General features: G+C 43.2%; 1 protein-coding gene across 1 annotated transcript in view; it reads left to right on the forward strand.

The window, feature by feature from the left end:
- Window positions 1-15,602, forward strand: part of LOC311485390 (ephrin type-A receptor 6-like) — a 39,364-nt gene that overhangs the window by 17,813 nt on the left and 5,949 nt on the right. Inside the window, exons 6-9 of the mRNA XM_084540758.1 lie at window positions 8,311-8,435; window positions 9,625-9,787; window positions 10,281-10,386; window positions 13,753-13,823. Coding sequence (XP_084396884.1) covers window positions 8,311-8,435; window positions 9,625-9,787; window positions 10,281-10,386; window positions 13,753-13,823 — 465 coding nt within the window. The remainder of the gene's footprint in view (window positions 1-8,310; window positions 8,436-9,624; window positions 9,788-10,280; window positions 10,387-13,752; window positions 13,824-15,602) is intronic.

The raw sequence follows: 15,602 nt of genomic DNA on the forward strand, positions 1-15,602 counted from the left end.
ACCAATGACCACAGTCCCGTTGGTTCTTAGTCTTATGGCCTGAGGGACAAATCACCAGGACTGAGACAGCAGCCTGTCACTGAACGAGCTTCTCTGCCTGACTATGGTGTCCTGTAGAGGGTGGTGGACATTGTTCATGATGGACCAGAGTTTGTTCAAGGTCCTTTCATCTGCCACCAATGTCAGGGACTCCAGCTCTGCCCCCCTACCACAGAGCCCTCCTTCTGTATCAGCTCGTCCAGCCGCGAGGTGTCCTTCTTCTTAGTGCTGCCTCCCCAGCACCAACACCACTGGCAACGATGGTCTGGTAGAAAAATGTGATTCCTTAAGCTGAGTGAGACGATGCACTCCCTAGCTTTGGCAAAAAGTAGACCACAGCAAACACACAAAACCCACAACAGCCTAATTTCACTTGGCCCGTCATCAAGTTCCTAATTGAACCATTAATTACCGACAGCCTAATGTAACATCGTAAAAAAAAAAAAAAAAAAAAAAGTGCAACCGGCCACAATCCGAGTCGGAACAGAGTCAGTCGCTGCTGGGAACATATCATTTTTTTTTTTAGATTCACGCCCCATAATTTTTACTCTATATGCAGCGAAATGCTCGGTTCAGGGTCACATTTTAGAACGCCGAATTGAATGTCGCATTTCAGTCTGAAAAAAAAAATGACTCAAGCAGCTCATCAGTAAATCAAATCATCTACTGATTGTTGTAGTTTGAGGTGATACTCCTGACTATGTGCATAATCGTAGTCCAGTGTCTTAGCATTTAATGCAGCTCAAAGTACACGGAGAAGAAATTTGGATAATCCATCCAGTATTTAGAGATTTCAGTCAGTGAAACATTTTATTTTAAATGTGCAAAGCGGCCGACTGTGTGCAGAGTTTGCATGTTCTCCCTGTGTCTGCGTGGGTTCTCTCCGGGGTACTCCGGCTTCCTCCCACCGTCCAAAGACATGCTCGTTAGGTTAATTAGTGATTCTAAATTGGCCGTAGGTGTGAGTGTGAAAGGCTCCAGCGCCTCCAGAGGACAAACTGTTACAGAAGATGAATGAATGAATAAATGTGCAAAGCAAAAAGTTGAATACTTGGATTATTCAGTGCGTGAATGCCGATCAGTCACAACATTACAACCTCTTGCTGGATCTTGGCCTAGTCGGGACAGTTTAGCTTTAGCCACAGAGGCCCCTCCTCTCAAAGGCCCACCCCTGACAACATTCTGTTGCCAGACACCACAGGACACCCTCAGAAGGCCCATGTCCAATCTCTGATGAGTCACCACAAGGGAGACCTACACAATATTAGGAAGGTGGTCATAATGTTACGCCTGATAAGTATAGCTATTTCTGTTGTGTTTATAAATGTCAGAATTCATAAATCCTATTATTCATGCAGCATATTATTACGTCTGCCAACATTTATGCATTAGTCATTCAGATTTTCTTATGGATTGCTCGGTGAACTCGGTAAAACATGATCACATGACACATCAGTGGAGAAAAGAAAGGACTCCAACAGTCGTTTCTCGCGGCTAATCCCTCTCAAGTATACAGTGAAAAAATATTGCGCGGCGGTATTATTTTTAGCAGCGAAATGTATGCTGATAGGCTGTCATCATGCCGTGGAAGCCACATGTCAGGTGTAAATGTATCACTTCGTACCCGTCTCCCTGGCAAAGGCAGCTAGACTGATGGGAGGAAGTTGGAATGCAGAATAATCTTCGCAGAGGAGGAGGAGGAGGTGGAGGAGGAGGAGGAGAAGCAGCCTGTGGGGATGTTCCCATTAGGTTGTTTAGAGTGGATTAACTTGTCAAACTGCCTTTCCTCGGCAGACACACTATATATGCGCGCACACACCACCAGGCCCGCATGCAAACAAGCAGGCAGACAAATTCACACATGTGTAACGTTTGCACACATGGTTCGGCGTGTCGGCTCCCTCCCGTTGCTTTCTACCGGTTTTGTCTCTCCTGCAGAAGTGCACACACACACACATACGTGTTTCTTCCTTTCTCTTAAGTCGGAGGCAGCTTTTATTTTGACTGTCTGCACGGTAATGTGCGACGGACTGACGCGTTAGAGAGAGGACAGTCACACTTGGTTTAATTTGGTGGTCTGATAAGATATAGAATGACCCTGGACCTGTGTTCGCCGTTACATAACTGTCCTGCATACTTTATGTGAGAGAAAGACAAGATGAAATACACAATGTGAACCATTCATACTGTTTGAATGCATGTTTCTATGGCTCGTAGTCTGAGGCTGCATTATAATATTTGCCACAGTTAATTCCCAAGATCACACATTTAAAATAAAGTGCTAATTATCTTAAAGCTAATTATCTTAAAACATATTTCAGCTGCTTCTTCCAGTTGCTGCATTAGAAAAGAGCAATACCGATCAGCCACAACATTAAAACCACTGACAGGAGAAGTGAATAACATTGACCATCTTGTGACAGTTCAGTGCTCTGCTGGGAAACTTTTATACCTGGCATTCATTGGTGTGGATGTTACTTAGACATGTAGCACCCACCTAGACCAGACCAGGCACCCCCCCCCACTCCATAGCAATGACACTCCTTGATGGCAGCAGCCATCCCCAGCAGGATGCAGCCTGACACAGGCACACACACAAAAACGCTTCAGGAACAACTAAAAAAACATGAAGAACAGCACAAGGTGTTGACCTGGCCTCCAAATTCACTAGATACCAAACTGATCAAGTATCTGTGGGATGGTCCACAAAGGCCCCTCCCCTCTATTCAGCTGCCAGACACCACAGGACACCCTCAGAAGGCCCATGTCCATTCTCTGATGAGTCACAACTGTTTTGGAGACCTACACAATATTAGGTCATAATGTTATGCCTGATCTGTGTAAATGGCTAAATGCAAAATATTCAGATCTACATACGAATTGAAACTGAGCTGAGGGAGTAAGCCTGTGCTTCTCTAAACTCGTTGTCAGGTAACACAGATGCTGCGAGGCGATTCATATAATTGATTGCGATGCTGTGCCAATAAAAGAATAGCAGCCAGTCAAAAGCAGAAGTAGCAATTAACCGGATTCTTCAGTGAGAAGAAGAGGGGATGATTTATTTTCCGTTGGCACGCTATCTGTTTGTAAATTGTATATTAATGCCTCATTATGCTTTTAATTATGCTAAACCCATTAATCAGAATTACTGATACATTCTCCTCCCACTTGCCTCCGTGCTTGTCTAACCTTGATGAGTTATAAAGCTCGGTTAAGTAAGATGCATGATCACTGTTCTCTCTTTGGGCAGAGAGGAGAGTTCACGGTGTGATATACTTGAAGTGTTATTCCATTTCTTTGCAATAAGAAATATCTGTTTATTCAGAAAACACAGTCGATCGTCTACAATGACTATTTGTGTCTACACTCCTCCACGATTAATTTCACTTGCGTTTGCTGATGAAGGTCATCAGCCGGTGTCCTAACGGCTCTTTTGGCGGCATCGCAGAGCAGAGTGCTCAGGACGATCTCTGCTTTCATGAAGAGTGAAGTGCACTCTGCTCAGAGTACGACGTGGCTGATGCTCAGCAGAGCGTCTCTCACCGAGGAGTCCTCCCACAAAGTTCTCTGCAGTATTCCGTGAGGAGGCACTGAGAAATCAGTGCAAAATTTGTGTAAGGTGTTTTGCTGCACTGAGCCAAAATGTGCTCCTGCAACAGGAGCGGGAGGGGGACTGTGGTGGTGGGGGGGCAGCCCTGAATACAGACTCAGTCCGTGTTAAAGGTAATCCTTACATAACGTTTAAAAAGGAGCAGGGAAAGACTGTAAAGGCGGAGGATGAACATGCAGGCGGTTACAGATGGAGCCTGGAAGAATCACTGTAATTGAATTACACGTCTAATTGAATGGAACCATTCACAATATGTAATGATGCATTGAACCTGCTGAATGAAATGACTTAATCAGTACAGATTTGTGCAGACTGCCGTGATACAGACTGTAATTGTGCTCATCATCCGTAATTTTAAACATGCAGCAGACCTTTTTTTCATGAGAGATATCCTGACTTATTGCAGTACTGAAAACACAAATTTCTCCCTCTCGGGATAAATAAATTATCTACACTGATCAGGCATAACATTATGACCACCTTCCTAATATTATATTGTGCCTCCAAAACAGTTGGGACTAATCAGAGAATGGACATGGGCCTCCTGAGGGTGTCCTGTGGTGTCTGGCAACAGAATGTTGTTAGTAGGGGGGCCTTTGAGGGGAGGGGCCTCTGCGGATCATCCCACAGATACTTGATCAGTTTGGGATCTAGAGAATTTGGAGGCCAGGTCAACACCTTGTGCTGTTTTTCATGTTTTTTTGTTTTTTTTTAGTTGTTCCTAAAGCGTTTGTGTGTCTGTGTCAGGCTGCATCCTGATGGGGATGGCTGCTGCCATCAAGGAGTATCATTGCTATGGGGTGGGGGTGCCTGGTCTGGTCTAGGTGGGTGCTACATGTCTAAGTAACATCCGCACAAATGAATGTCAGGTCCAAAAGTTTCCCAGCAGAACACTGAATTGTCATAAAATGGTCAACGTTATTTACTTCTCCTGTAAGTGGTCATAATGTTGTGGCTGATCTATCTATCTATCTATCTATCTATAGACTTTGAAGCATCATGCACAAAACTAAGACCATCTCCAAGTGGAATGCAGTCAACACTGAAACACTCATCTTTCTCCTTCTCAGACTCATTTTTCTTTTTAAGATTTTTTATTTTTTATTTTTATTTATTATTTTGGTCTATTATTTTGGTCTATATGTGCCCAATGGACCAAACAGTGCGCAAAATCCGGTCTCGTTAAATTCATCAGCCTACGTGTCTCGCCTGCGGTAAATTACAGTGAGATACCGCTATTTTGGGACGACACCCGCTGCTCAGAATCACTGGAGCTGCTAAAATGCAAAAGCCGCGTGTCTCGAAAACACAAGTCGAACGTCTCTGATCCTGCTTATTTATAACCCTCTCTGGCAATGGTAATCTGTGCTCCAGAATGTATTTCTGGGAACTTTTTCCGTTTGTTTTGGAGGTTCATACAGACAACCACAGAGATCACCTTCTCCTGGAAACTACTATTTTCTAAATTCTTTTACTCGTGATCGTGTCTTCTACCAAACAGTAACAGTTAAGTTCTCACATGCTAAATCCACGAGTGAACCACTGTTTTGTGGTGTCCTGATTCGGGAGATTTTCCTCTCTCTTGCTTTGCCTTTTCCTTTTCCTCCAGTGGGTTCTCTACTGTTTTCATGCCCCCCTTGCTCTGGGAATAAGGCAGACTTCTATTTATATGCTCAGATGCTGGGGAGATGCAACCTCATGGGATTTCTTTACAGCTCACTCCCTCCCTCTCTCCTTCCCTCCCTGTCCTTTCTCTATCCGTTCGAGCATCTGTAGTTGAGGGTTAACCTATTTTCACATGTTGCCAATAAACCAACCGGAGCTTATAGATTCTCAATTATCCTTTGCAGCGTGAACTGTGATTAAACTGTAATGACCATAATTGTTCCCCTCGAGTCACTCATCCGAGGCAGAAGGTATCTAACCGGCATATTGATTTAACCCCCAAAATAGGTTCTTGCAGGAGAGTGCAGAGGGTTTCCAGAGAGTTTTCCTCATTTTTGCAAAAAAAAAAAAATGTCTGCAGAGAAAATGTTAAACTGACTCTCGAACGGCGCGATAGATACGTAGAAATGTTCTTCGACTGTATGCTGCAGACTGAAATCCCCTCTAGTTGTGCGACTCTCCCAAACACTCTTATCCACTCTTAAGTGGGTTATGCAGATATACTGTCTATATGCCTGGTTACGCTAATGCTAACTGCAGAACATCCCTCCTGATTTGACGTACAGCATAAGGGCACAGTTCTTGTTTAGATGCATGTTAACAGTGAAGTCACAAGGGCATCATTTTGATTTTAAATGTTGCTGTCTGCATAATATTGACAATATCATGCAAGAAATCCTTTTAATGTATTTATTCGTTTTAAATGGACTGATATGTATTTTGTAGATGTTCCTCTGCAGTGGCTGTACGTGCCTTTATGCTTTCCTTTTTAAAGTGGATAACTATGGATGTTTATCTCCGACTTCAACATTAAAGTTGACACAAGAACCAACTGATGAGATATCGATGGTTTTGCTTTCAGTAGCCATATCTCAAATATGCTAATGGTGAAAACTGTAAAGGTCACTGTGACAAAAAAAATAAATTTATTAGATTTCTCACATACACCGATCAGACATAACATTATGACAACCTTCCTAATATTGTGCAGGTCTCCCTTGTGCCTCCAAAACAGTTGTGATGCATCAGAGAATGGACATGGGCCTTCTGAGGGTGTCCTGTGGTGTCTGGCAACACAATGTTGTTGTGTGGGGTCCTTTGAGGGGAAGGGCCTCTGTGGATCATCCCACAGATACTTGATCAGTTTGGGATCTAGTGAATTTGGAGGCCAGGTCAACACCTTGTGCTGTTCTTCATGTTTTTTTGAGTTGTTCCTAAACTGCATCCTGCTGGGGATGGCTGCTGCCATCAAGGAGTGTCATTGCTATGGGGTGGGGGTGCCTGGTCTGGCCATGTATGGGTGCTACATGTCTAAGTAACATCCACATGAATGAATGCCAGGTCCAAAAGTTTCCCAGCAGAACATTGAATTGTTAGAAGATGGTCAATGTTATTTACTTCTCCTGTCAGTGGTTTTAATGTTGTGGCTGATCGATGTAAACTGCAACTTATGAGTGTCATGAGTAATTAATGTCTTAGGGTTTTTTGGAGCTTTGGAGCTTTTTGTTTCACTGATATCTGACATTTAAAAAAAAACTAAAATGAATCGACGTGCCATTTCCATAACAGCTGTCGAGAGTTTGAGCTTTCATTCAAACACAAAAGTTTCGAGGCACTGACGCGACATAGTTGGTAGGTGTATAAAGATATATATATTAAAACAGACGTGACTCGGGAGTCTGAATTTGTGCACCGTATTATAAAAGCATTACTTTTACATTTTTGTCACCTTGGTTGTGGATTTTTGCAGAACTCAGCATCAAAGTCTTGCATCCTGTGTGCATCGTTTTTCCTCTGCTCTCCTCTCTCTCTCTCTCTCTCTTTTTTTTTTTTTAATACAAGCGGTTGAGCTGTTGGACTGTGAAGCGTCGTGTCTGGGCCGCTGCGAGAAAACCTTGGCTTCCTGACAAGCTGCGAGAGTTGGATCTGCACCCCAGCGCGTCCGACTTAATATAGCGGCACGTCACCTTTTCTGAAGCGCCCCATCCAGTTTGTGGCCTTCTGTGCGGAGCGCTGTAGGTTATCTGCTTCTCTGAGCGTGAGGGCCGTTTAAGTCGTCAGTCTGGTCCTGAATTTGTATTCCGGCAATGATCTCCCAAACAGAACGCTCGGCTGCTGAGAGACCGGATCCATTAGTTTGCCAAAACCTGTTCTGTTCTAGCAGAGCCTTTATGAATAATTGATGGTAAATATTTGAATCTCTGCTAGGTGATTTTGTGATGTCCTCAGCAGCCCCGTGAAACATATTCCCCCAAATTCAGCAATAACGACAAACATGATAAACAGTTGCTGCAGGTCTAGCGGCTTGGTTTACAAAAATGCTTCACATTATGCCGGAGCTGGACAGTAAAATGGTTGCTTCTTGGCTTTTCTTTCCCCCTCGGGTGTTCCTGTGATACTGAAACTATTTCTCTTCCGAATTGCCGGCCACTGGTTTGTTCCATTTCTCACAGGCTCTTTTACTGTAAGCAGGAGAGAGGGGCTGCAAATGGCACCGGGCGCTTTCTGCAAGTTCATTTCCAGATGCTTTTCAACTTTTTGTTGAATGAATTACGTCTCTCTTACGATGGCCAAAGACGCTTTTGACACAGTGCCTCTAAACACAGTAGAGCGACTTTAGTTTTCGCTGCAGTGGCTGGAGCAGGGCATAGCCGGGGTCACTTGTGTCCTCAGTCCACTGGTTGCCAGGGGGAATGTACTCTGGGCTGAACTCACCATTTTTCTGCTTGTTTCTCTCGCTCTTTTTATTTTTAGACCGAGGTTCGCTCTTTGACACAAACAGATATTAGCGTGCAACAAGTCCAAAAGGCTTATAATTTTGTTTTTTTAAAGTTGATTTTAAGATTCAGGATATATTTTCTGCAAGCAATGTCAATGATGTGAAAAGACTTGTGGATTTTGTCGTTGTTTAACCTCTGCGTGTCATCATTTCAAACCTACCCCTCGCAGGTTTTTAACCCCGGTGCTCATTACCCGCTCTCTGGCTGCGTCCTCAGGTCCTGCTCTGGTGGGTGTAGTCAGGAGAGACTGGGCCTCTCAAAACAGCATCGCCCTCTCATGGTCAGAAGTGGAACAGCCACCTTCAGACATAGTGGACTATGAGGTCAAATACTTCGAGAAGGTAAAACCTTTTTTATCACAATAAATAATTTATACGGAAGGCATTCTCAGGCCATGTGTTGGGGTAACAGTGACTTAGACTCAGATGAACTTTATTGATCCACAAGGGAAATTGCCTGGTCACAGTAGCTTAGTTGCACATAAAACAAAACACTCTTAAGAACCACAAGTAAATACTATATAAATACAGTAAAGAAATATACTAGAATTATCCTATGAAAAAAATGAGTTAGGGTTAGGGTTAGGGTTAGAGACGGAAACAGAGACGGAAGTATATATATTATATACATAGGAATGATGGTAAGGTGCAATTCCATTAACATTAATAACATGGAGTTATCTGTTGCAGAAAGGTGAGTTGTTTTACAGCTGGACTGAGAATGGTATGAAAGAAGTCCTGTAGCGTTCACTGTGGGAGTGAAGCTGGATCAATCAGCTGTCCCTCTGTGTTGTCTGGTGTAGTGGATGTGAAGGATTGTCCACGATGTAGAGCATTTTGTCCAGTGTCCTCCTGCCCCTCACTGAGACAAACATCTCCAATCCACTGCCAATAACATGACCAGCCTTTCAGATCAATTTGTCGATCCTACTCATGTCCTTTTTGCTGGTGCTGCTCCCCCAACAAACCACAGCAAAGTGCAGGGCGCTCACACCAACAGACTGGTAGAACATCTCCAGCGACTTGCTGCATGAGCTTCCTCAGGAGTCTACTCAGGTCCTTCTTGTCCACAGCATCACTGTTGTCCAGTCCAGTCCAGTCCAGTCTGCTGTTCATGTGGACTCCCAGGTACTCATAGTGGTCCACTACTACCACCTCCAGGCCCTGGATGGTGATGGGCTCCACTGGTGTCCTCTTCCTCTTGAAATCAATGACCAGCTCCTTGGTCTTGTCCACAACCAGGCTTGCATTACACCCATTTTACAGCTAAAAAATCACCACCCGGCGATTTTACACCAACACTGCCCACTCAGAAACCCAAATGCAAGTGTTGAGCGTTCATAATGTGCTGTTATCTTTGCTTTGTTCCCCATCTGCTGTGATGGTTAATAGGATAAAAACAACTGATGTGTTTTGTAGACACATTGCTGTGATAACAGGTTTATGCAAAAAAAAACAACACACATTTATCTGTCCTGACAAAATGGGCTTTTGTTTATCATCTCTGGCAATCGGTTTCTGCTTTTTCTAGGAGCAAGAGCAGCTGAGCTACTCGTCAACGCGGACCAAAGTCCCCAGCGTGGTGGTAACGGGGCTCAGGCCGTCCACTCTTTATGTCTTCCATGTGCGCGCTCGCACGGCAGCTGGCTACACGGTTTACAGCCCCAGCTTTGAGTTTGCGACTGCAGCGGAGGGTACGAGTGTGGAAGAAGTTTTACTCTGTTATGTTTTTAAAACTTATGCACAGCACAGAAAGGCAAAGCCAGAGAAATATGCACCACTTTCCAAAGCACTCCGTGGAAAAGAGCAAGTCATGATTTTACAACAACATTTTTATTTTAATGTGCATCTGACTGCGCAGCCCCCCCATTTTTCACTGAACGTGATCGATTACCCAAATCTAAACAGGAACAGCTCCACCATCTGTATCTCACTGTCTTATCTGCATCACGCCGGCACAGTCTGAATTAAGCCCCGAACTCGGAGCAGACAAACATTTTAAATGAGCTTTTTATAAGATTAATCGTCGCCGCGTTGTTTACAGATAAGTTAAAGCAGATGAAACTGGGCATGCATGAGGAAACCATAAAATGAGTGCCTTCTGTTGGATTTTCACTGTGATAAATATGCCGAGTGTTTTAACTGAGTAGCAGCAGAAACTAAAAAATTAGTTCTCACTTTCCTCAGATCCTGACATCGCCGATCAGGGTCAGGTTCTGGTGGTTGTCACAGCATCCGTTGGAGGCTTCTCCCTGTTGGTCATCCTCACCCTGTTCCTCCTCATCACTGGACGGTAAGATGTTTCCCTTTGGTTTAGCCTTATCATTAAAACCAGACCAAACACACACACACACACACACACACACACACACACACACACACACACACACCTTCCCTTCTCATAATCTCCGGAGTGACGCTGCTTCTACAAGTCTGTTAATGGAGTCTCTTTTGCCACCAAGCAGACACTCTTATTTTCCAAATGGCTGAACCAATTTTCTGCCTAATTACTCAGCATGTAATGCATGTACCAGCAGTTTGCTCCATTCCATTAACCTCCACAGGTTGCCTCAGACTGTTTTCTTCGGTCTCCCTCCGGTTCACGGGGTTTTTCACCATTAGTGGCACTTATTAATAATAAACAATGAAAAATGGCCAGAAAGTGGAGATAGTTTGTCTTGATTTATAGCCGGTTGCGTCACAAGCTCGTGTGGTAATCTCTGATCGCACAATTTGCAAACACTGCATGCGGAACATTTCTGAACGTGTGAAAATGTGTGCAGAAAAGGCACCCCATGCAAGGCACGTGATTCTTGAGACTGTTTTCTGCGAAGCACGCTCCCACCAGGGTCAAAGTCACCAAGCTGCGCAAACTAAATTGCTCACTTTAACTTGATTAACACCTCCTGTAATAGGTGCAAGTTTGGCAGATATGATTATTATCATAATCCGTGTCCCTAAATTGATATATCAGGCTACATATTTCACTATGCCTGTACTTAGGGGTTCCTTGCAATCAGATTCTCTTACTGTAGATTCATTTAGGTCATTTTAACTCAAAAACAAGTTTTCTCCAAGTGCAGAGACTAGTATAATATCCTTAATGCTGCTGGTATGATCATACAGAAATGCACTTAAAATGTAGTTTGTTCATATGAGTGGCATGAGGCCCGTACGTTAACCACAGACTGTATATAAATATGGACAATGCGTCCCCACTTCCTTGCATTGGCGGAACTGATGCTATTTTCCTGGTATATACGGGTGGCACCGCCTTGAGCCTTTGGAGCCAGAGTCTGCACAGTATAGTCCGAGAGTGGAGGCACGATACCGATGCGCCGCCCACACTTCCTCCAGACTCACTCACGTTTTTGTTTAATTAATGCTGCGCTCTGCACTACCCCAAGGAAACCCCAAGGATTATACACTGTACTTATTTATTTATTTATTAGTTCCAACTCTCCCGGTCCTACGAGACTGCTTCACAAAGCGGCTGGCATGGCAACTGGTACTCATCATGACGTCACATCCTGTTTCTATGGCGTCAAATAACTAACTAAAACAAAACTTACCAGAAACATTGACACTTGAACATTCATCAACATTATATTAACTACCTAAAATGACAGAAACCATCCTTAAAAAATATATATATATATATATATGTGACATTTATTTTAGTGTTTCAGTTTGGCCCAAGTCCCATCCACTAACATGGAGGGGGTGGAGCTTATGACCTATACTGCAGCCAGACACCAGGGGGAGCTCTACTTGCCTTCGCTTCACCTTTAAGGAGCTGTTCCGCAGTCCATATTTATTTACAGTCTATGGTTTTAACATATATATGTCAACAAATCCATGAATATATTTGAGGGAAATGGTCTCTTTCACTCCTGCTATTTTTATTTTTTTTTTGCAGCATGCTACAGTTTTTACCTGAAATAAACCGTACATGTGCAGCATTAGAAGAAATATTGGAACAGATGAGCCCACATTATCCCACTTGACTATTGCATAACGTACTTCACACATGCATGCATTACGCCAGCCTACTCACCGGTAATATAACAATGACCGTCTCTGACATAGTTTACTGTGACTCATGAAGCTTTTTTTTTTTTTACAATTAATGCTGGCTCTGTCCATCCTTTGTAACTCAAGTATACAATCCTAATGCTGCAGGTGTGATCATACAAAAATGCTTGAGTTTCTAAAAACAATTGCATGCAAGGGTTCAAATGTGGCACTTAAAAAGAAATCTGTTCATACGAGTGACTTGAGGCCCATGAGATATCAGATTCCAAAGAAGAATATGTTCAGTTCATATTTTCACATATATTAAATATGTCAACAAATCCATTAATATATCTGAGGAAAATGGGCTCGTTCACTCCTGCTATTTTTTGCCTGCTTATATGCTGCAGTTTGTAACTGAAATAAACCGTACTTGTGCAGCATTAGACTGTTATGCAACAGTTGGGCAGGAATACTTCACCTATGCAGAATCAGATCTGCCTGAACAACCCCCACATGGGGCAAACATGCATGTCAGCCTACTCACTGGTGATATAGCAACGATTGTCTCTGACATAGTTTCCTGCATCTGTGCTGCTTATAACAGAAACTTTATGAGTACAGCGCATACTCACGAAGCTTTCTACAATTCATTTTGTCTCTGACCATCCTTTGCATTGATTATAACTCATGCATATGGGTTCCAACTTGTGAGCTAGGTGTCTCCCAGTTACATGGGAGTTTTCCCTTGCAACTGTCGCCTTACAGTGCCTGCTCTGGAGTGTTAGGCTGCGGGTTCTGTAAATCTTGTTAATGATGCTATGTAAACAAAATTGAATTGAACTCAACATCACATCATGTTCCAGTCTTCTCATGTGTCAGGAATGGCCCACAGGGGATTATAAAGAGCCAGAAACACTACAGTATGTGGGTGGAACTTTACAATCCATCACTTCTCTCTCTCTGGTCTGGGTTAAACTGAGTCTAAAAAGTGTTTTGATGCAAGTGGCTTTCAAACTACAGAAGTTTGAAGTGAAAAGTTGCTAAATACATTAGCGCGTTTAATCTGACAAAGACATTTCGAAAGATCTTCTCGTAGAGTTTTTTTTTTTTTTTTGCACAGGCGTTTTTTGCTAAATGCTAGTGTTTGATTGTCGCTTTTGACTCTCCCTCTCTGTGGCGACTGAAATCCTTGAACAGACGGGACTGTGAATGCTAAAAACGTGGGAAAGTGGAAGAAAATAAAAAGAACTACATAAAGGCAAGAACAGAAATTGCTCCAAAATAATGGGTTATAAAAAAAAAAAGAGGAAAATGGCTGTTTGTTCTTTTGTAGTTTTTTTTTCTTTCTGAGCAAAGACATCTTGAAAAGAATGATGATGTGGAATTAAAGAAAAGAAAAAGCGTTCCAGGCATTTTCTGCTGTCAGAATAAACGTTTCCACCTTTTAGCATGAGCTCCGTAAATCTGTTAGATGTCATGATTGTTTTCAGCCGATAATGTCTGCTAATTCACTGTGTGGTTCAGCACAAAACACTTGGGGAGGTTATTAGCGGGAAGGCCGAGAGTTAGAGATGCAGAGTGCTCTTTTATGTGATGGCAAACACGATTCTTTATCCTCTGGTAATCCGGTTCCCTTGTACAGGTGTCAGGGGTATATTAAAGCCAGGATGAAGTCAGAGGAGAAGAGGAGGACTCGCTTCCACAGTGGACACGGTACTGTATATAAAGTTTTCACCGTGTGTGTGTGTGTCTGTTTCGGATTTTTGCCCTCTGAACATAGCATGGCTTTTCACGCCGGGAGAATGTGTGCAGCAGGAGATGCTTCCCACAGCTTTTGCCAACAGTGGCCGCGGCTTGCATCAGACTTGCATTTTCATGCATTTGTGTTATCGTGAGTAGAATGTAGCTACGTTTTGACTTCCACAGAAATAAAATCAGCCACAGATGATTCACTTTTTAGTCGTGTTATGAACTCACTCTCACTCGCTTTGTTACAGAACATCCACTTACTAATAGAGGATAGACTGAAGGTTTGTTGCTTGCTTACTAACACTAATGCTAGTCAGCAGCCATCCCCAGCAGGATGCATGCATCCAAAGTTTAGGAACAACTCAAAAAATCATGAAGAACAGCACAAGGTGTTGACCTGGCCTCCAAATTCACTAGATCCCAAACTGATCAAGTATCTGTGGGATGATCCGCAGAGGCCCCCTCCCCTCAAAGGCCCCCACTAATAACATTCTGTTGCCAGACACCACAGGACACACGTCAGATCTGCTAGAATAACCCCCTCATGGGGCAAACACGCACAGAAATAATGTATTCCACCCCCAGAGGGAAAAAATCAAGTGTTTACGTAGTTAGTAGGCGCTAATATTTTACTTTTTGAGTAGCTGAGAGGTTTACACGGCCGCTCTTAATCCAGTTGAATTCCTTATGGCCAGTCTGTTCTGAATATATAAAGTATCTCACTGCAGTTTCACCTGTGAAACCATCTGCTTTAATGCATCTTGGTTACAATTCTCCAAAAAAAAAAGGAAAAAAAGAAAACAAATACCCACATTTAAACTGTGGTTTAGGTTGTGTGTTTATTGTAAAAAAGAAAAACTGTAATTCAATATGTCATGCATTTATTAAACCCCAAAATATTCCAAAATCCAATATCAGTTAGGCAGCAGTCCAGATATAAGATTAAACTGAAATCTGTGCCGATTTTTCTTCTCTGCGTCCTTTTAAGTCCCCGAGCAAACATTCACACCTGTTATCGCCAAACTAAGCTCTATTTGCAGCCTGTTTTCTCATTTTTTTGTAACCACACATGACAGTCTCAAATCCTCATGCCTGTCTCACCGCTGTGTGCGCCATCAGAAGCGTCCTCTCATCGTGTTTGGGCTTTTATCGCACCGACTGGCCTTATTTCTGGATTTCTGCCCCCCCCAGCCGTTCAACGTTCACAGTGTGCCACATGCCCATTATCGGATTTTGACAAAACTCGCTGTTCCGATTAAGAATTACAGCGCTGACCCAGGTGTGGCGCTACAATTACAGATAAACACAGAGTTATTGATTGCCCCCCCCAAAAGGCGAGAAGTATCTTTCCCCGGTGGAACAATGTGATTCCTTGTATTTTACTAAGACAGTTTGGCGGGAGCTCTTGTAGGATTTGATCTGATGCCTGCGGAGGAGCAAATGCGGCCTGCTGAGAAAGATCTAGCCGTCCCTGCCATGTGTGGGCTTGAGTTGGGGATTTGTGATTGATTCGAGAAGGACTTAAAAGACTGGGAAGGAAAATATTACAACCTGCTGACATACCTCCAAGCCTATGTTGTGTCTGTGCAAGGAAAACGGAGCGCGAGTCTTTAAGTGTCCTGTTTGTGTGCTTCTTCTTTGTTTTTCCTTTAGGGTAAAGAAAGTTCGGGTTTTGCTGTGGACTTGCTGTATACACCGATCAGCCATAACATTATGACCACCTTCCTAATATTGTGTAGGTCT

Source organism: Chelon labrosus, assembly GCF_963514085.1.
Source record: "Chelon labrosus genome assembly, chromosome: 3".
NCBI lineage: Eukaryota > Metazoa > Chordata > Actinopteri > Mugiliformes > Mugilidae > Chelon > Chelon labrosus.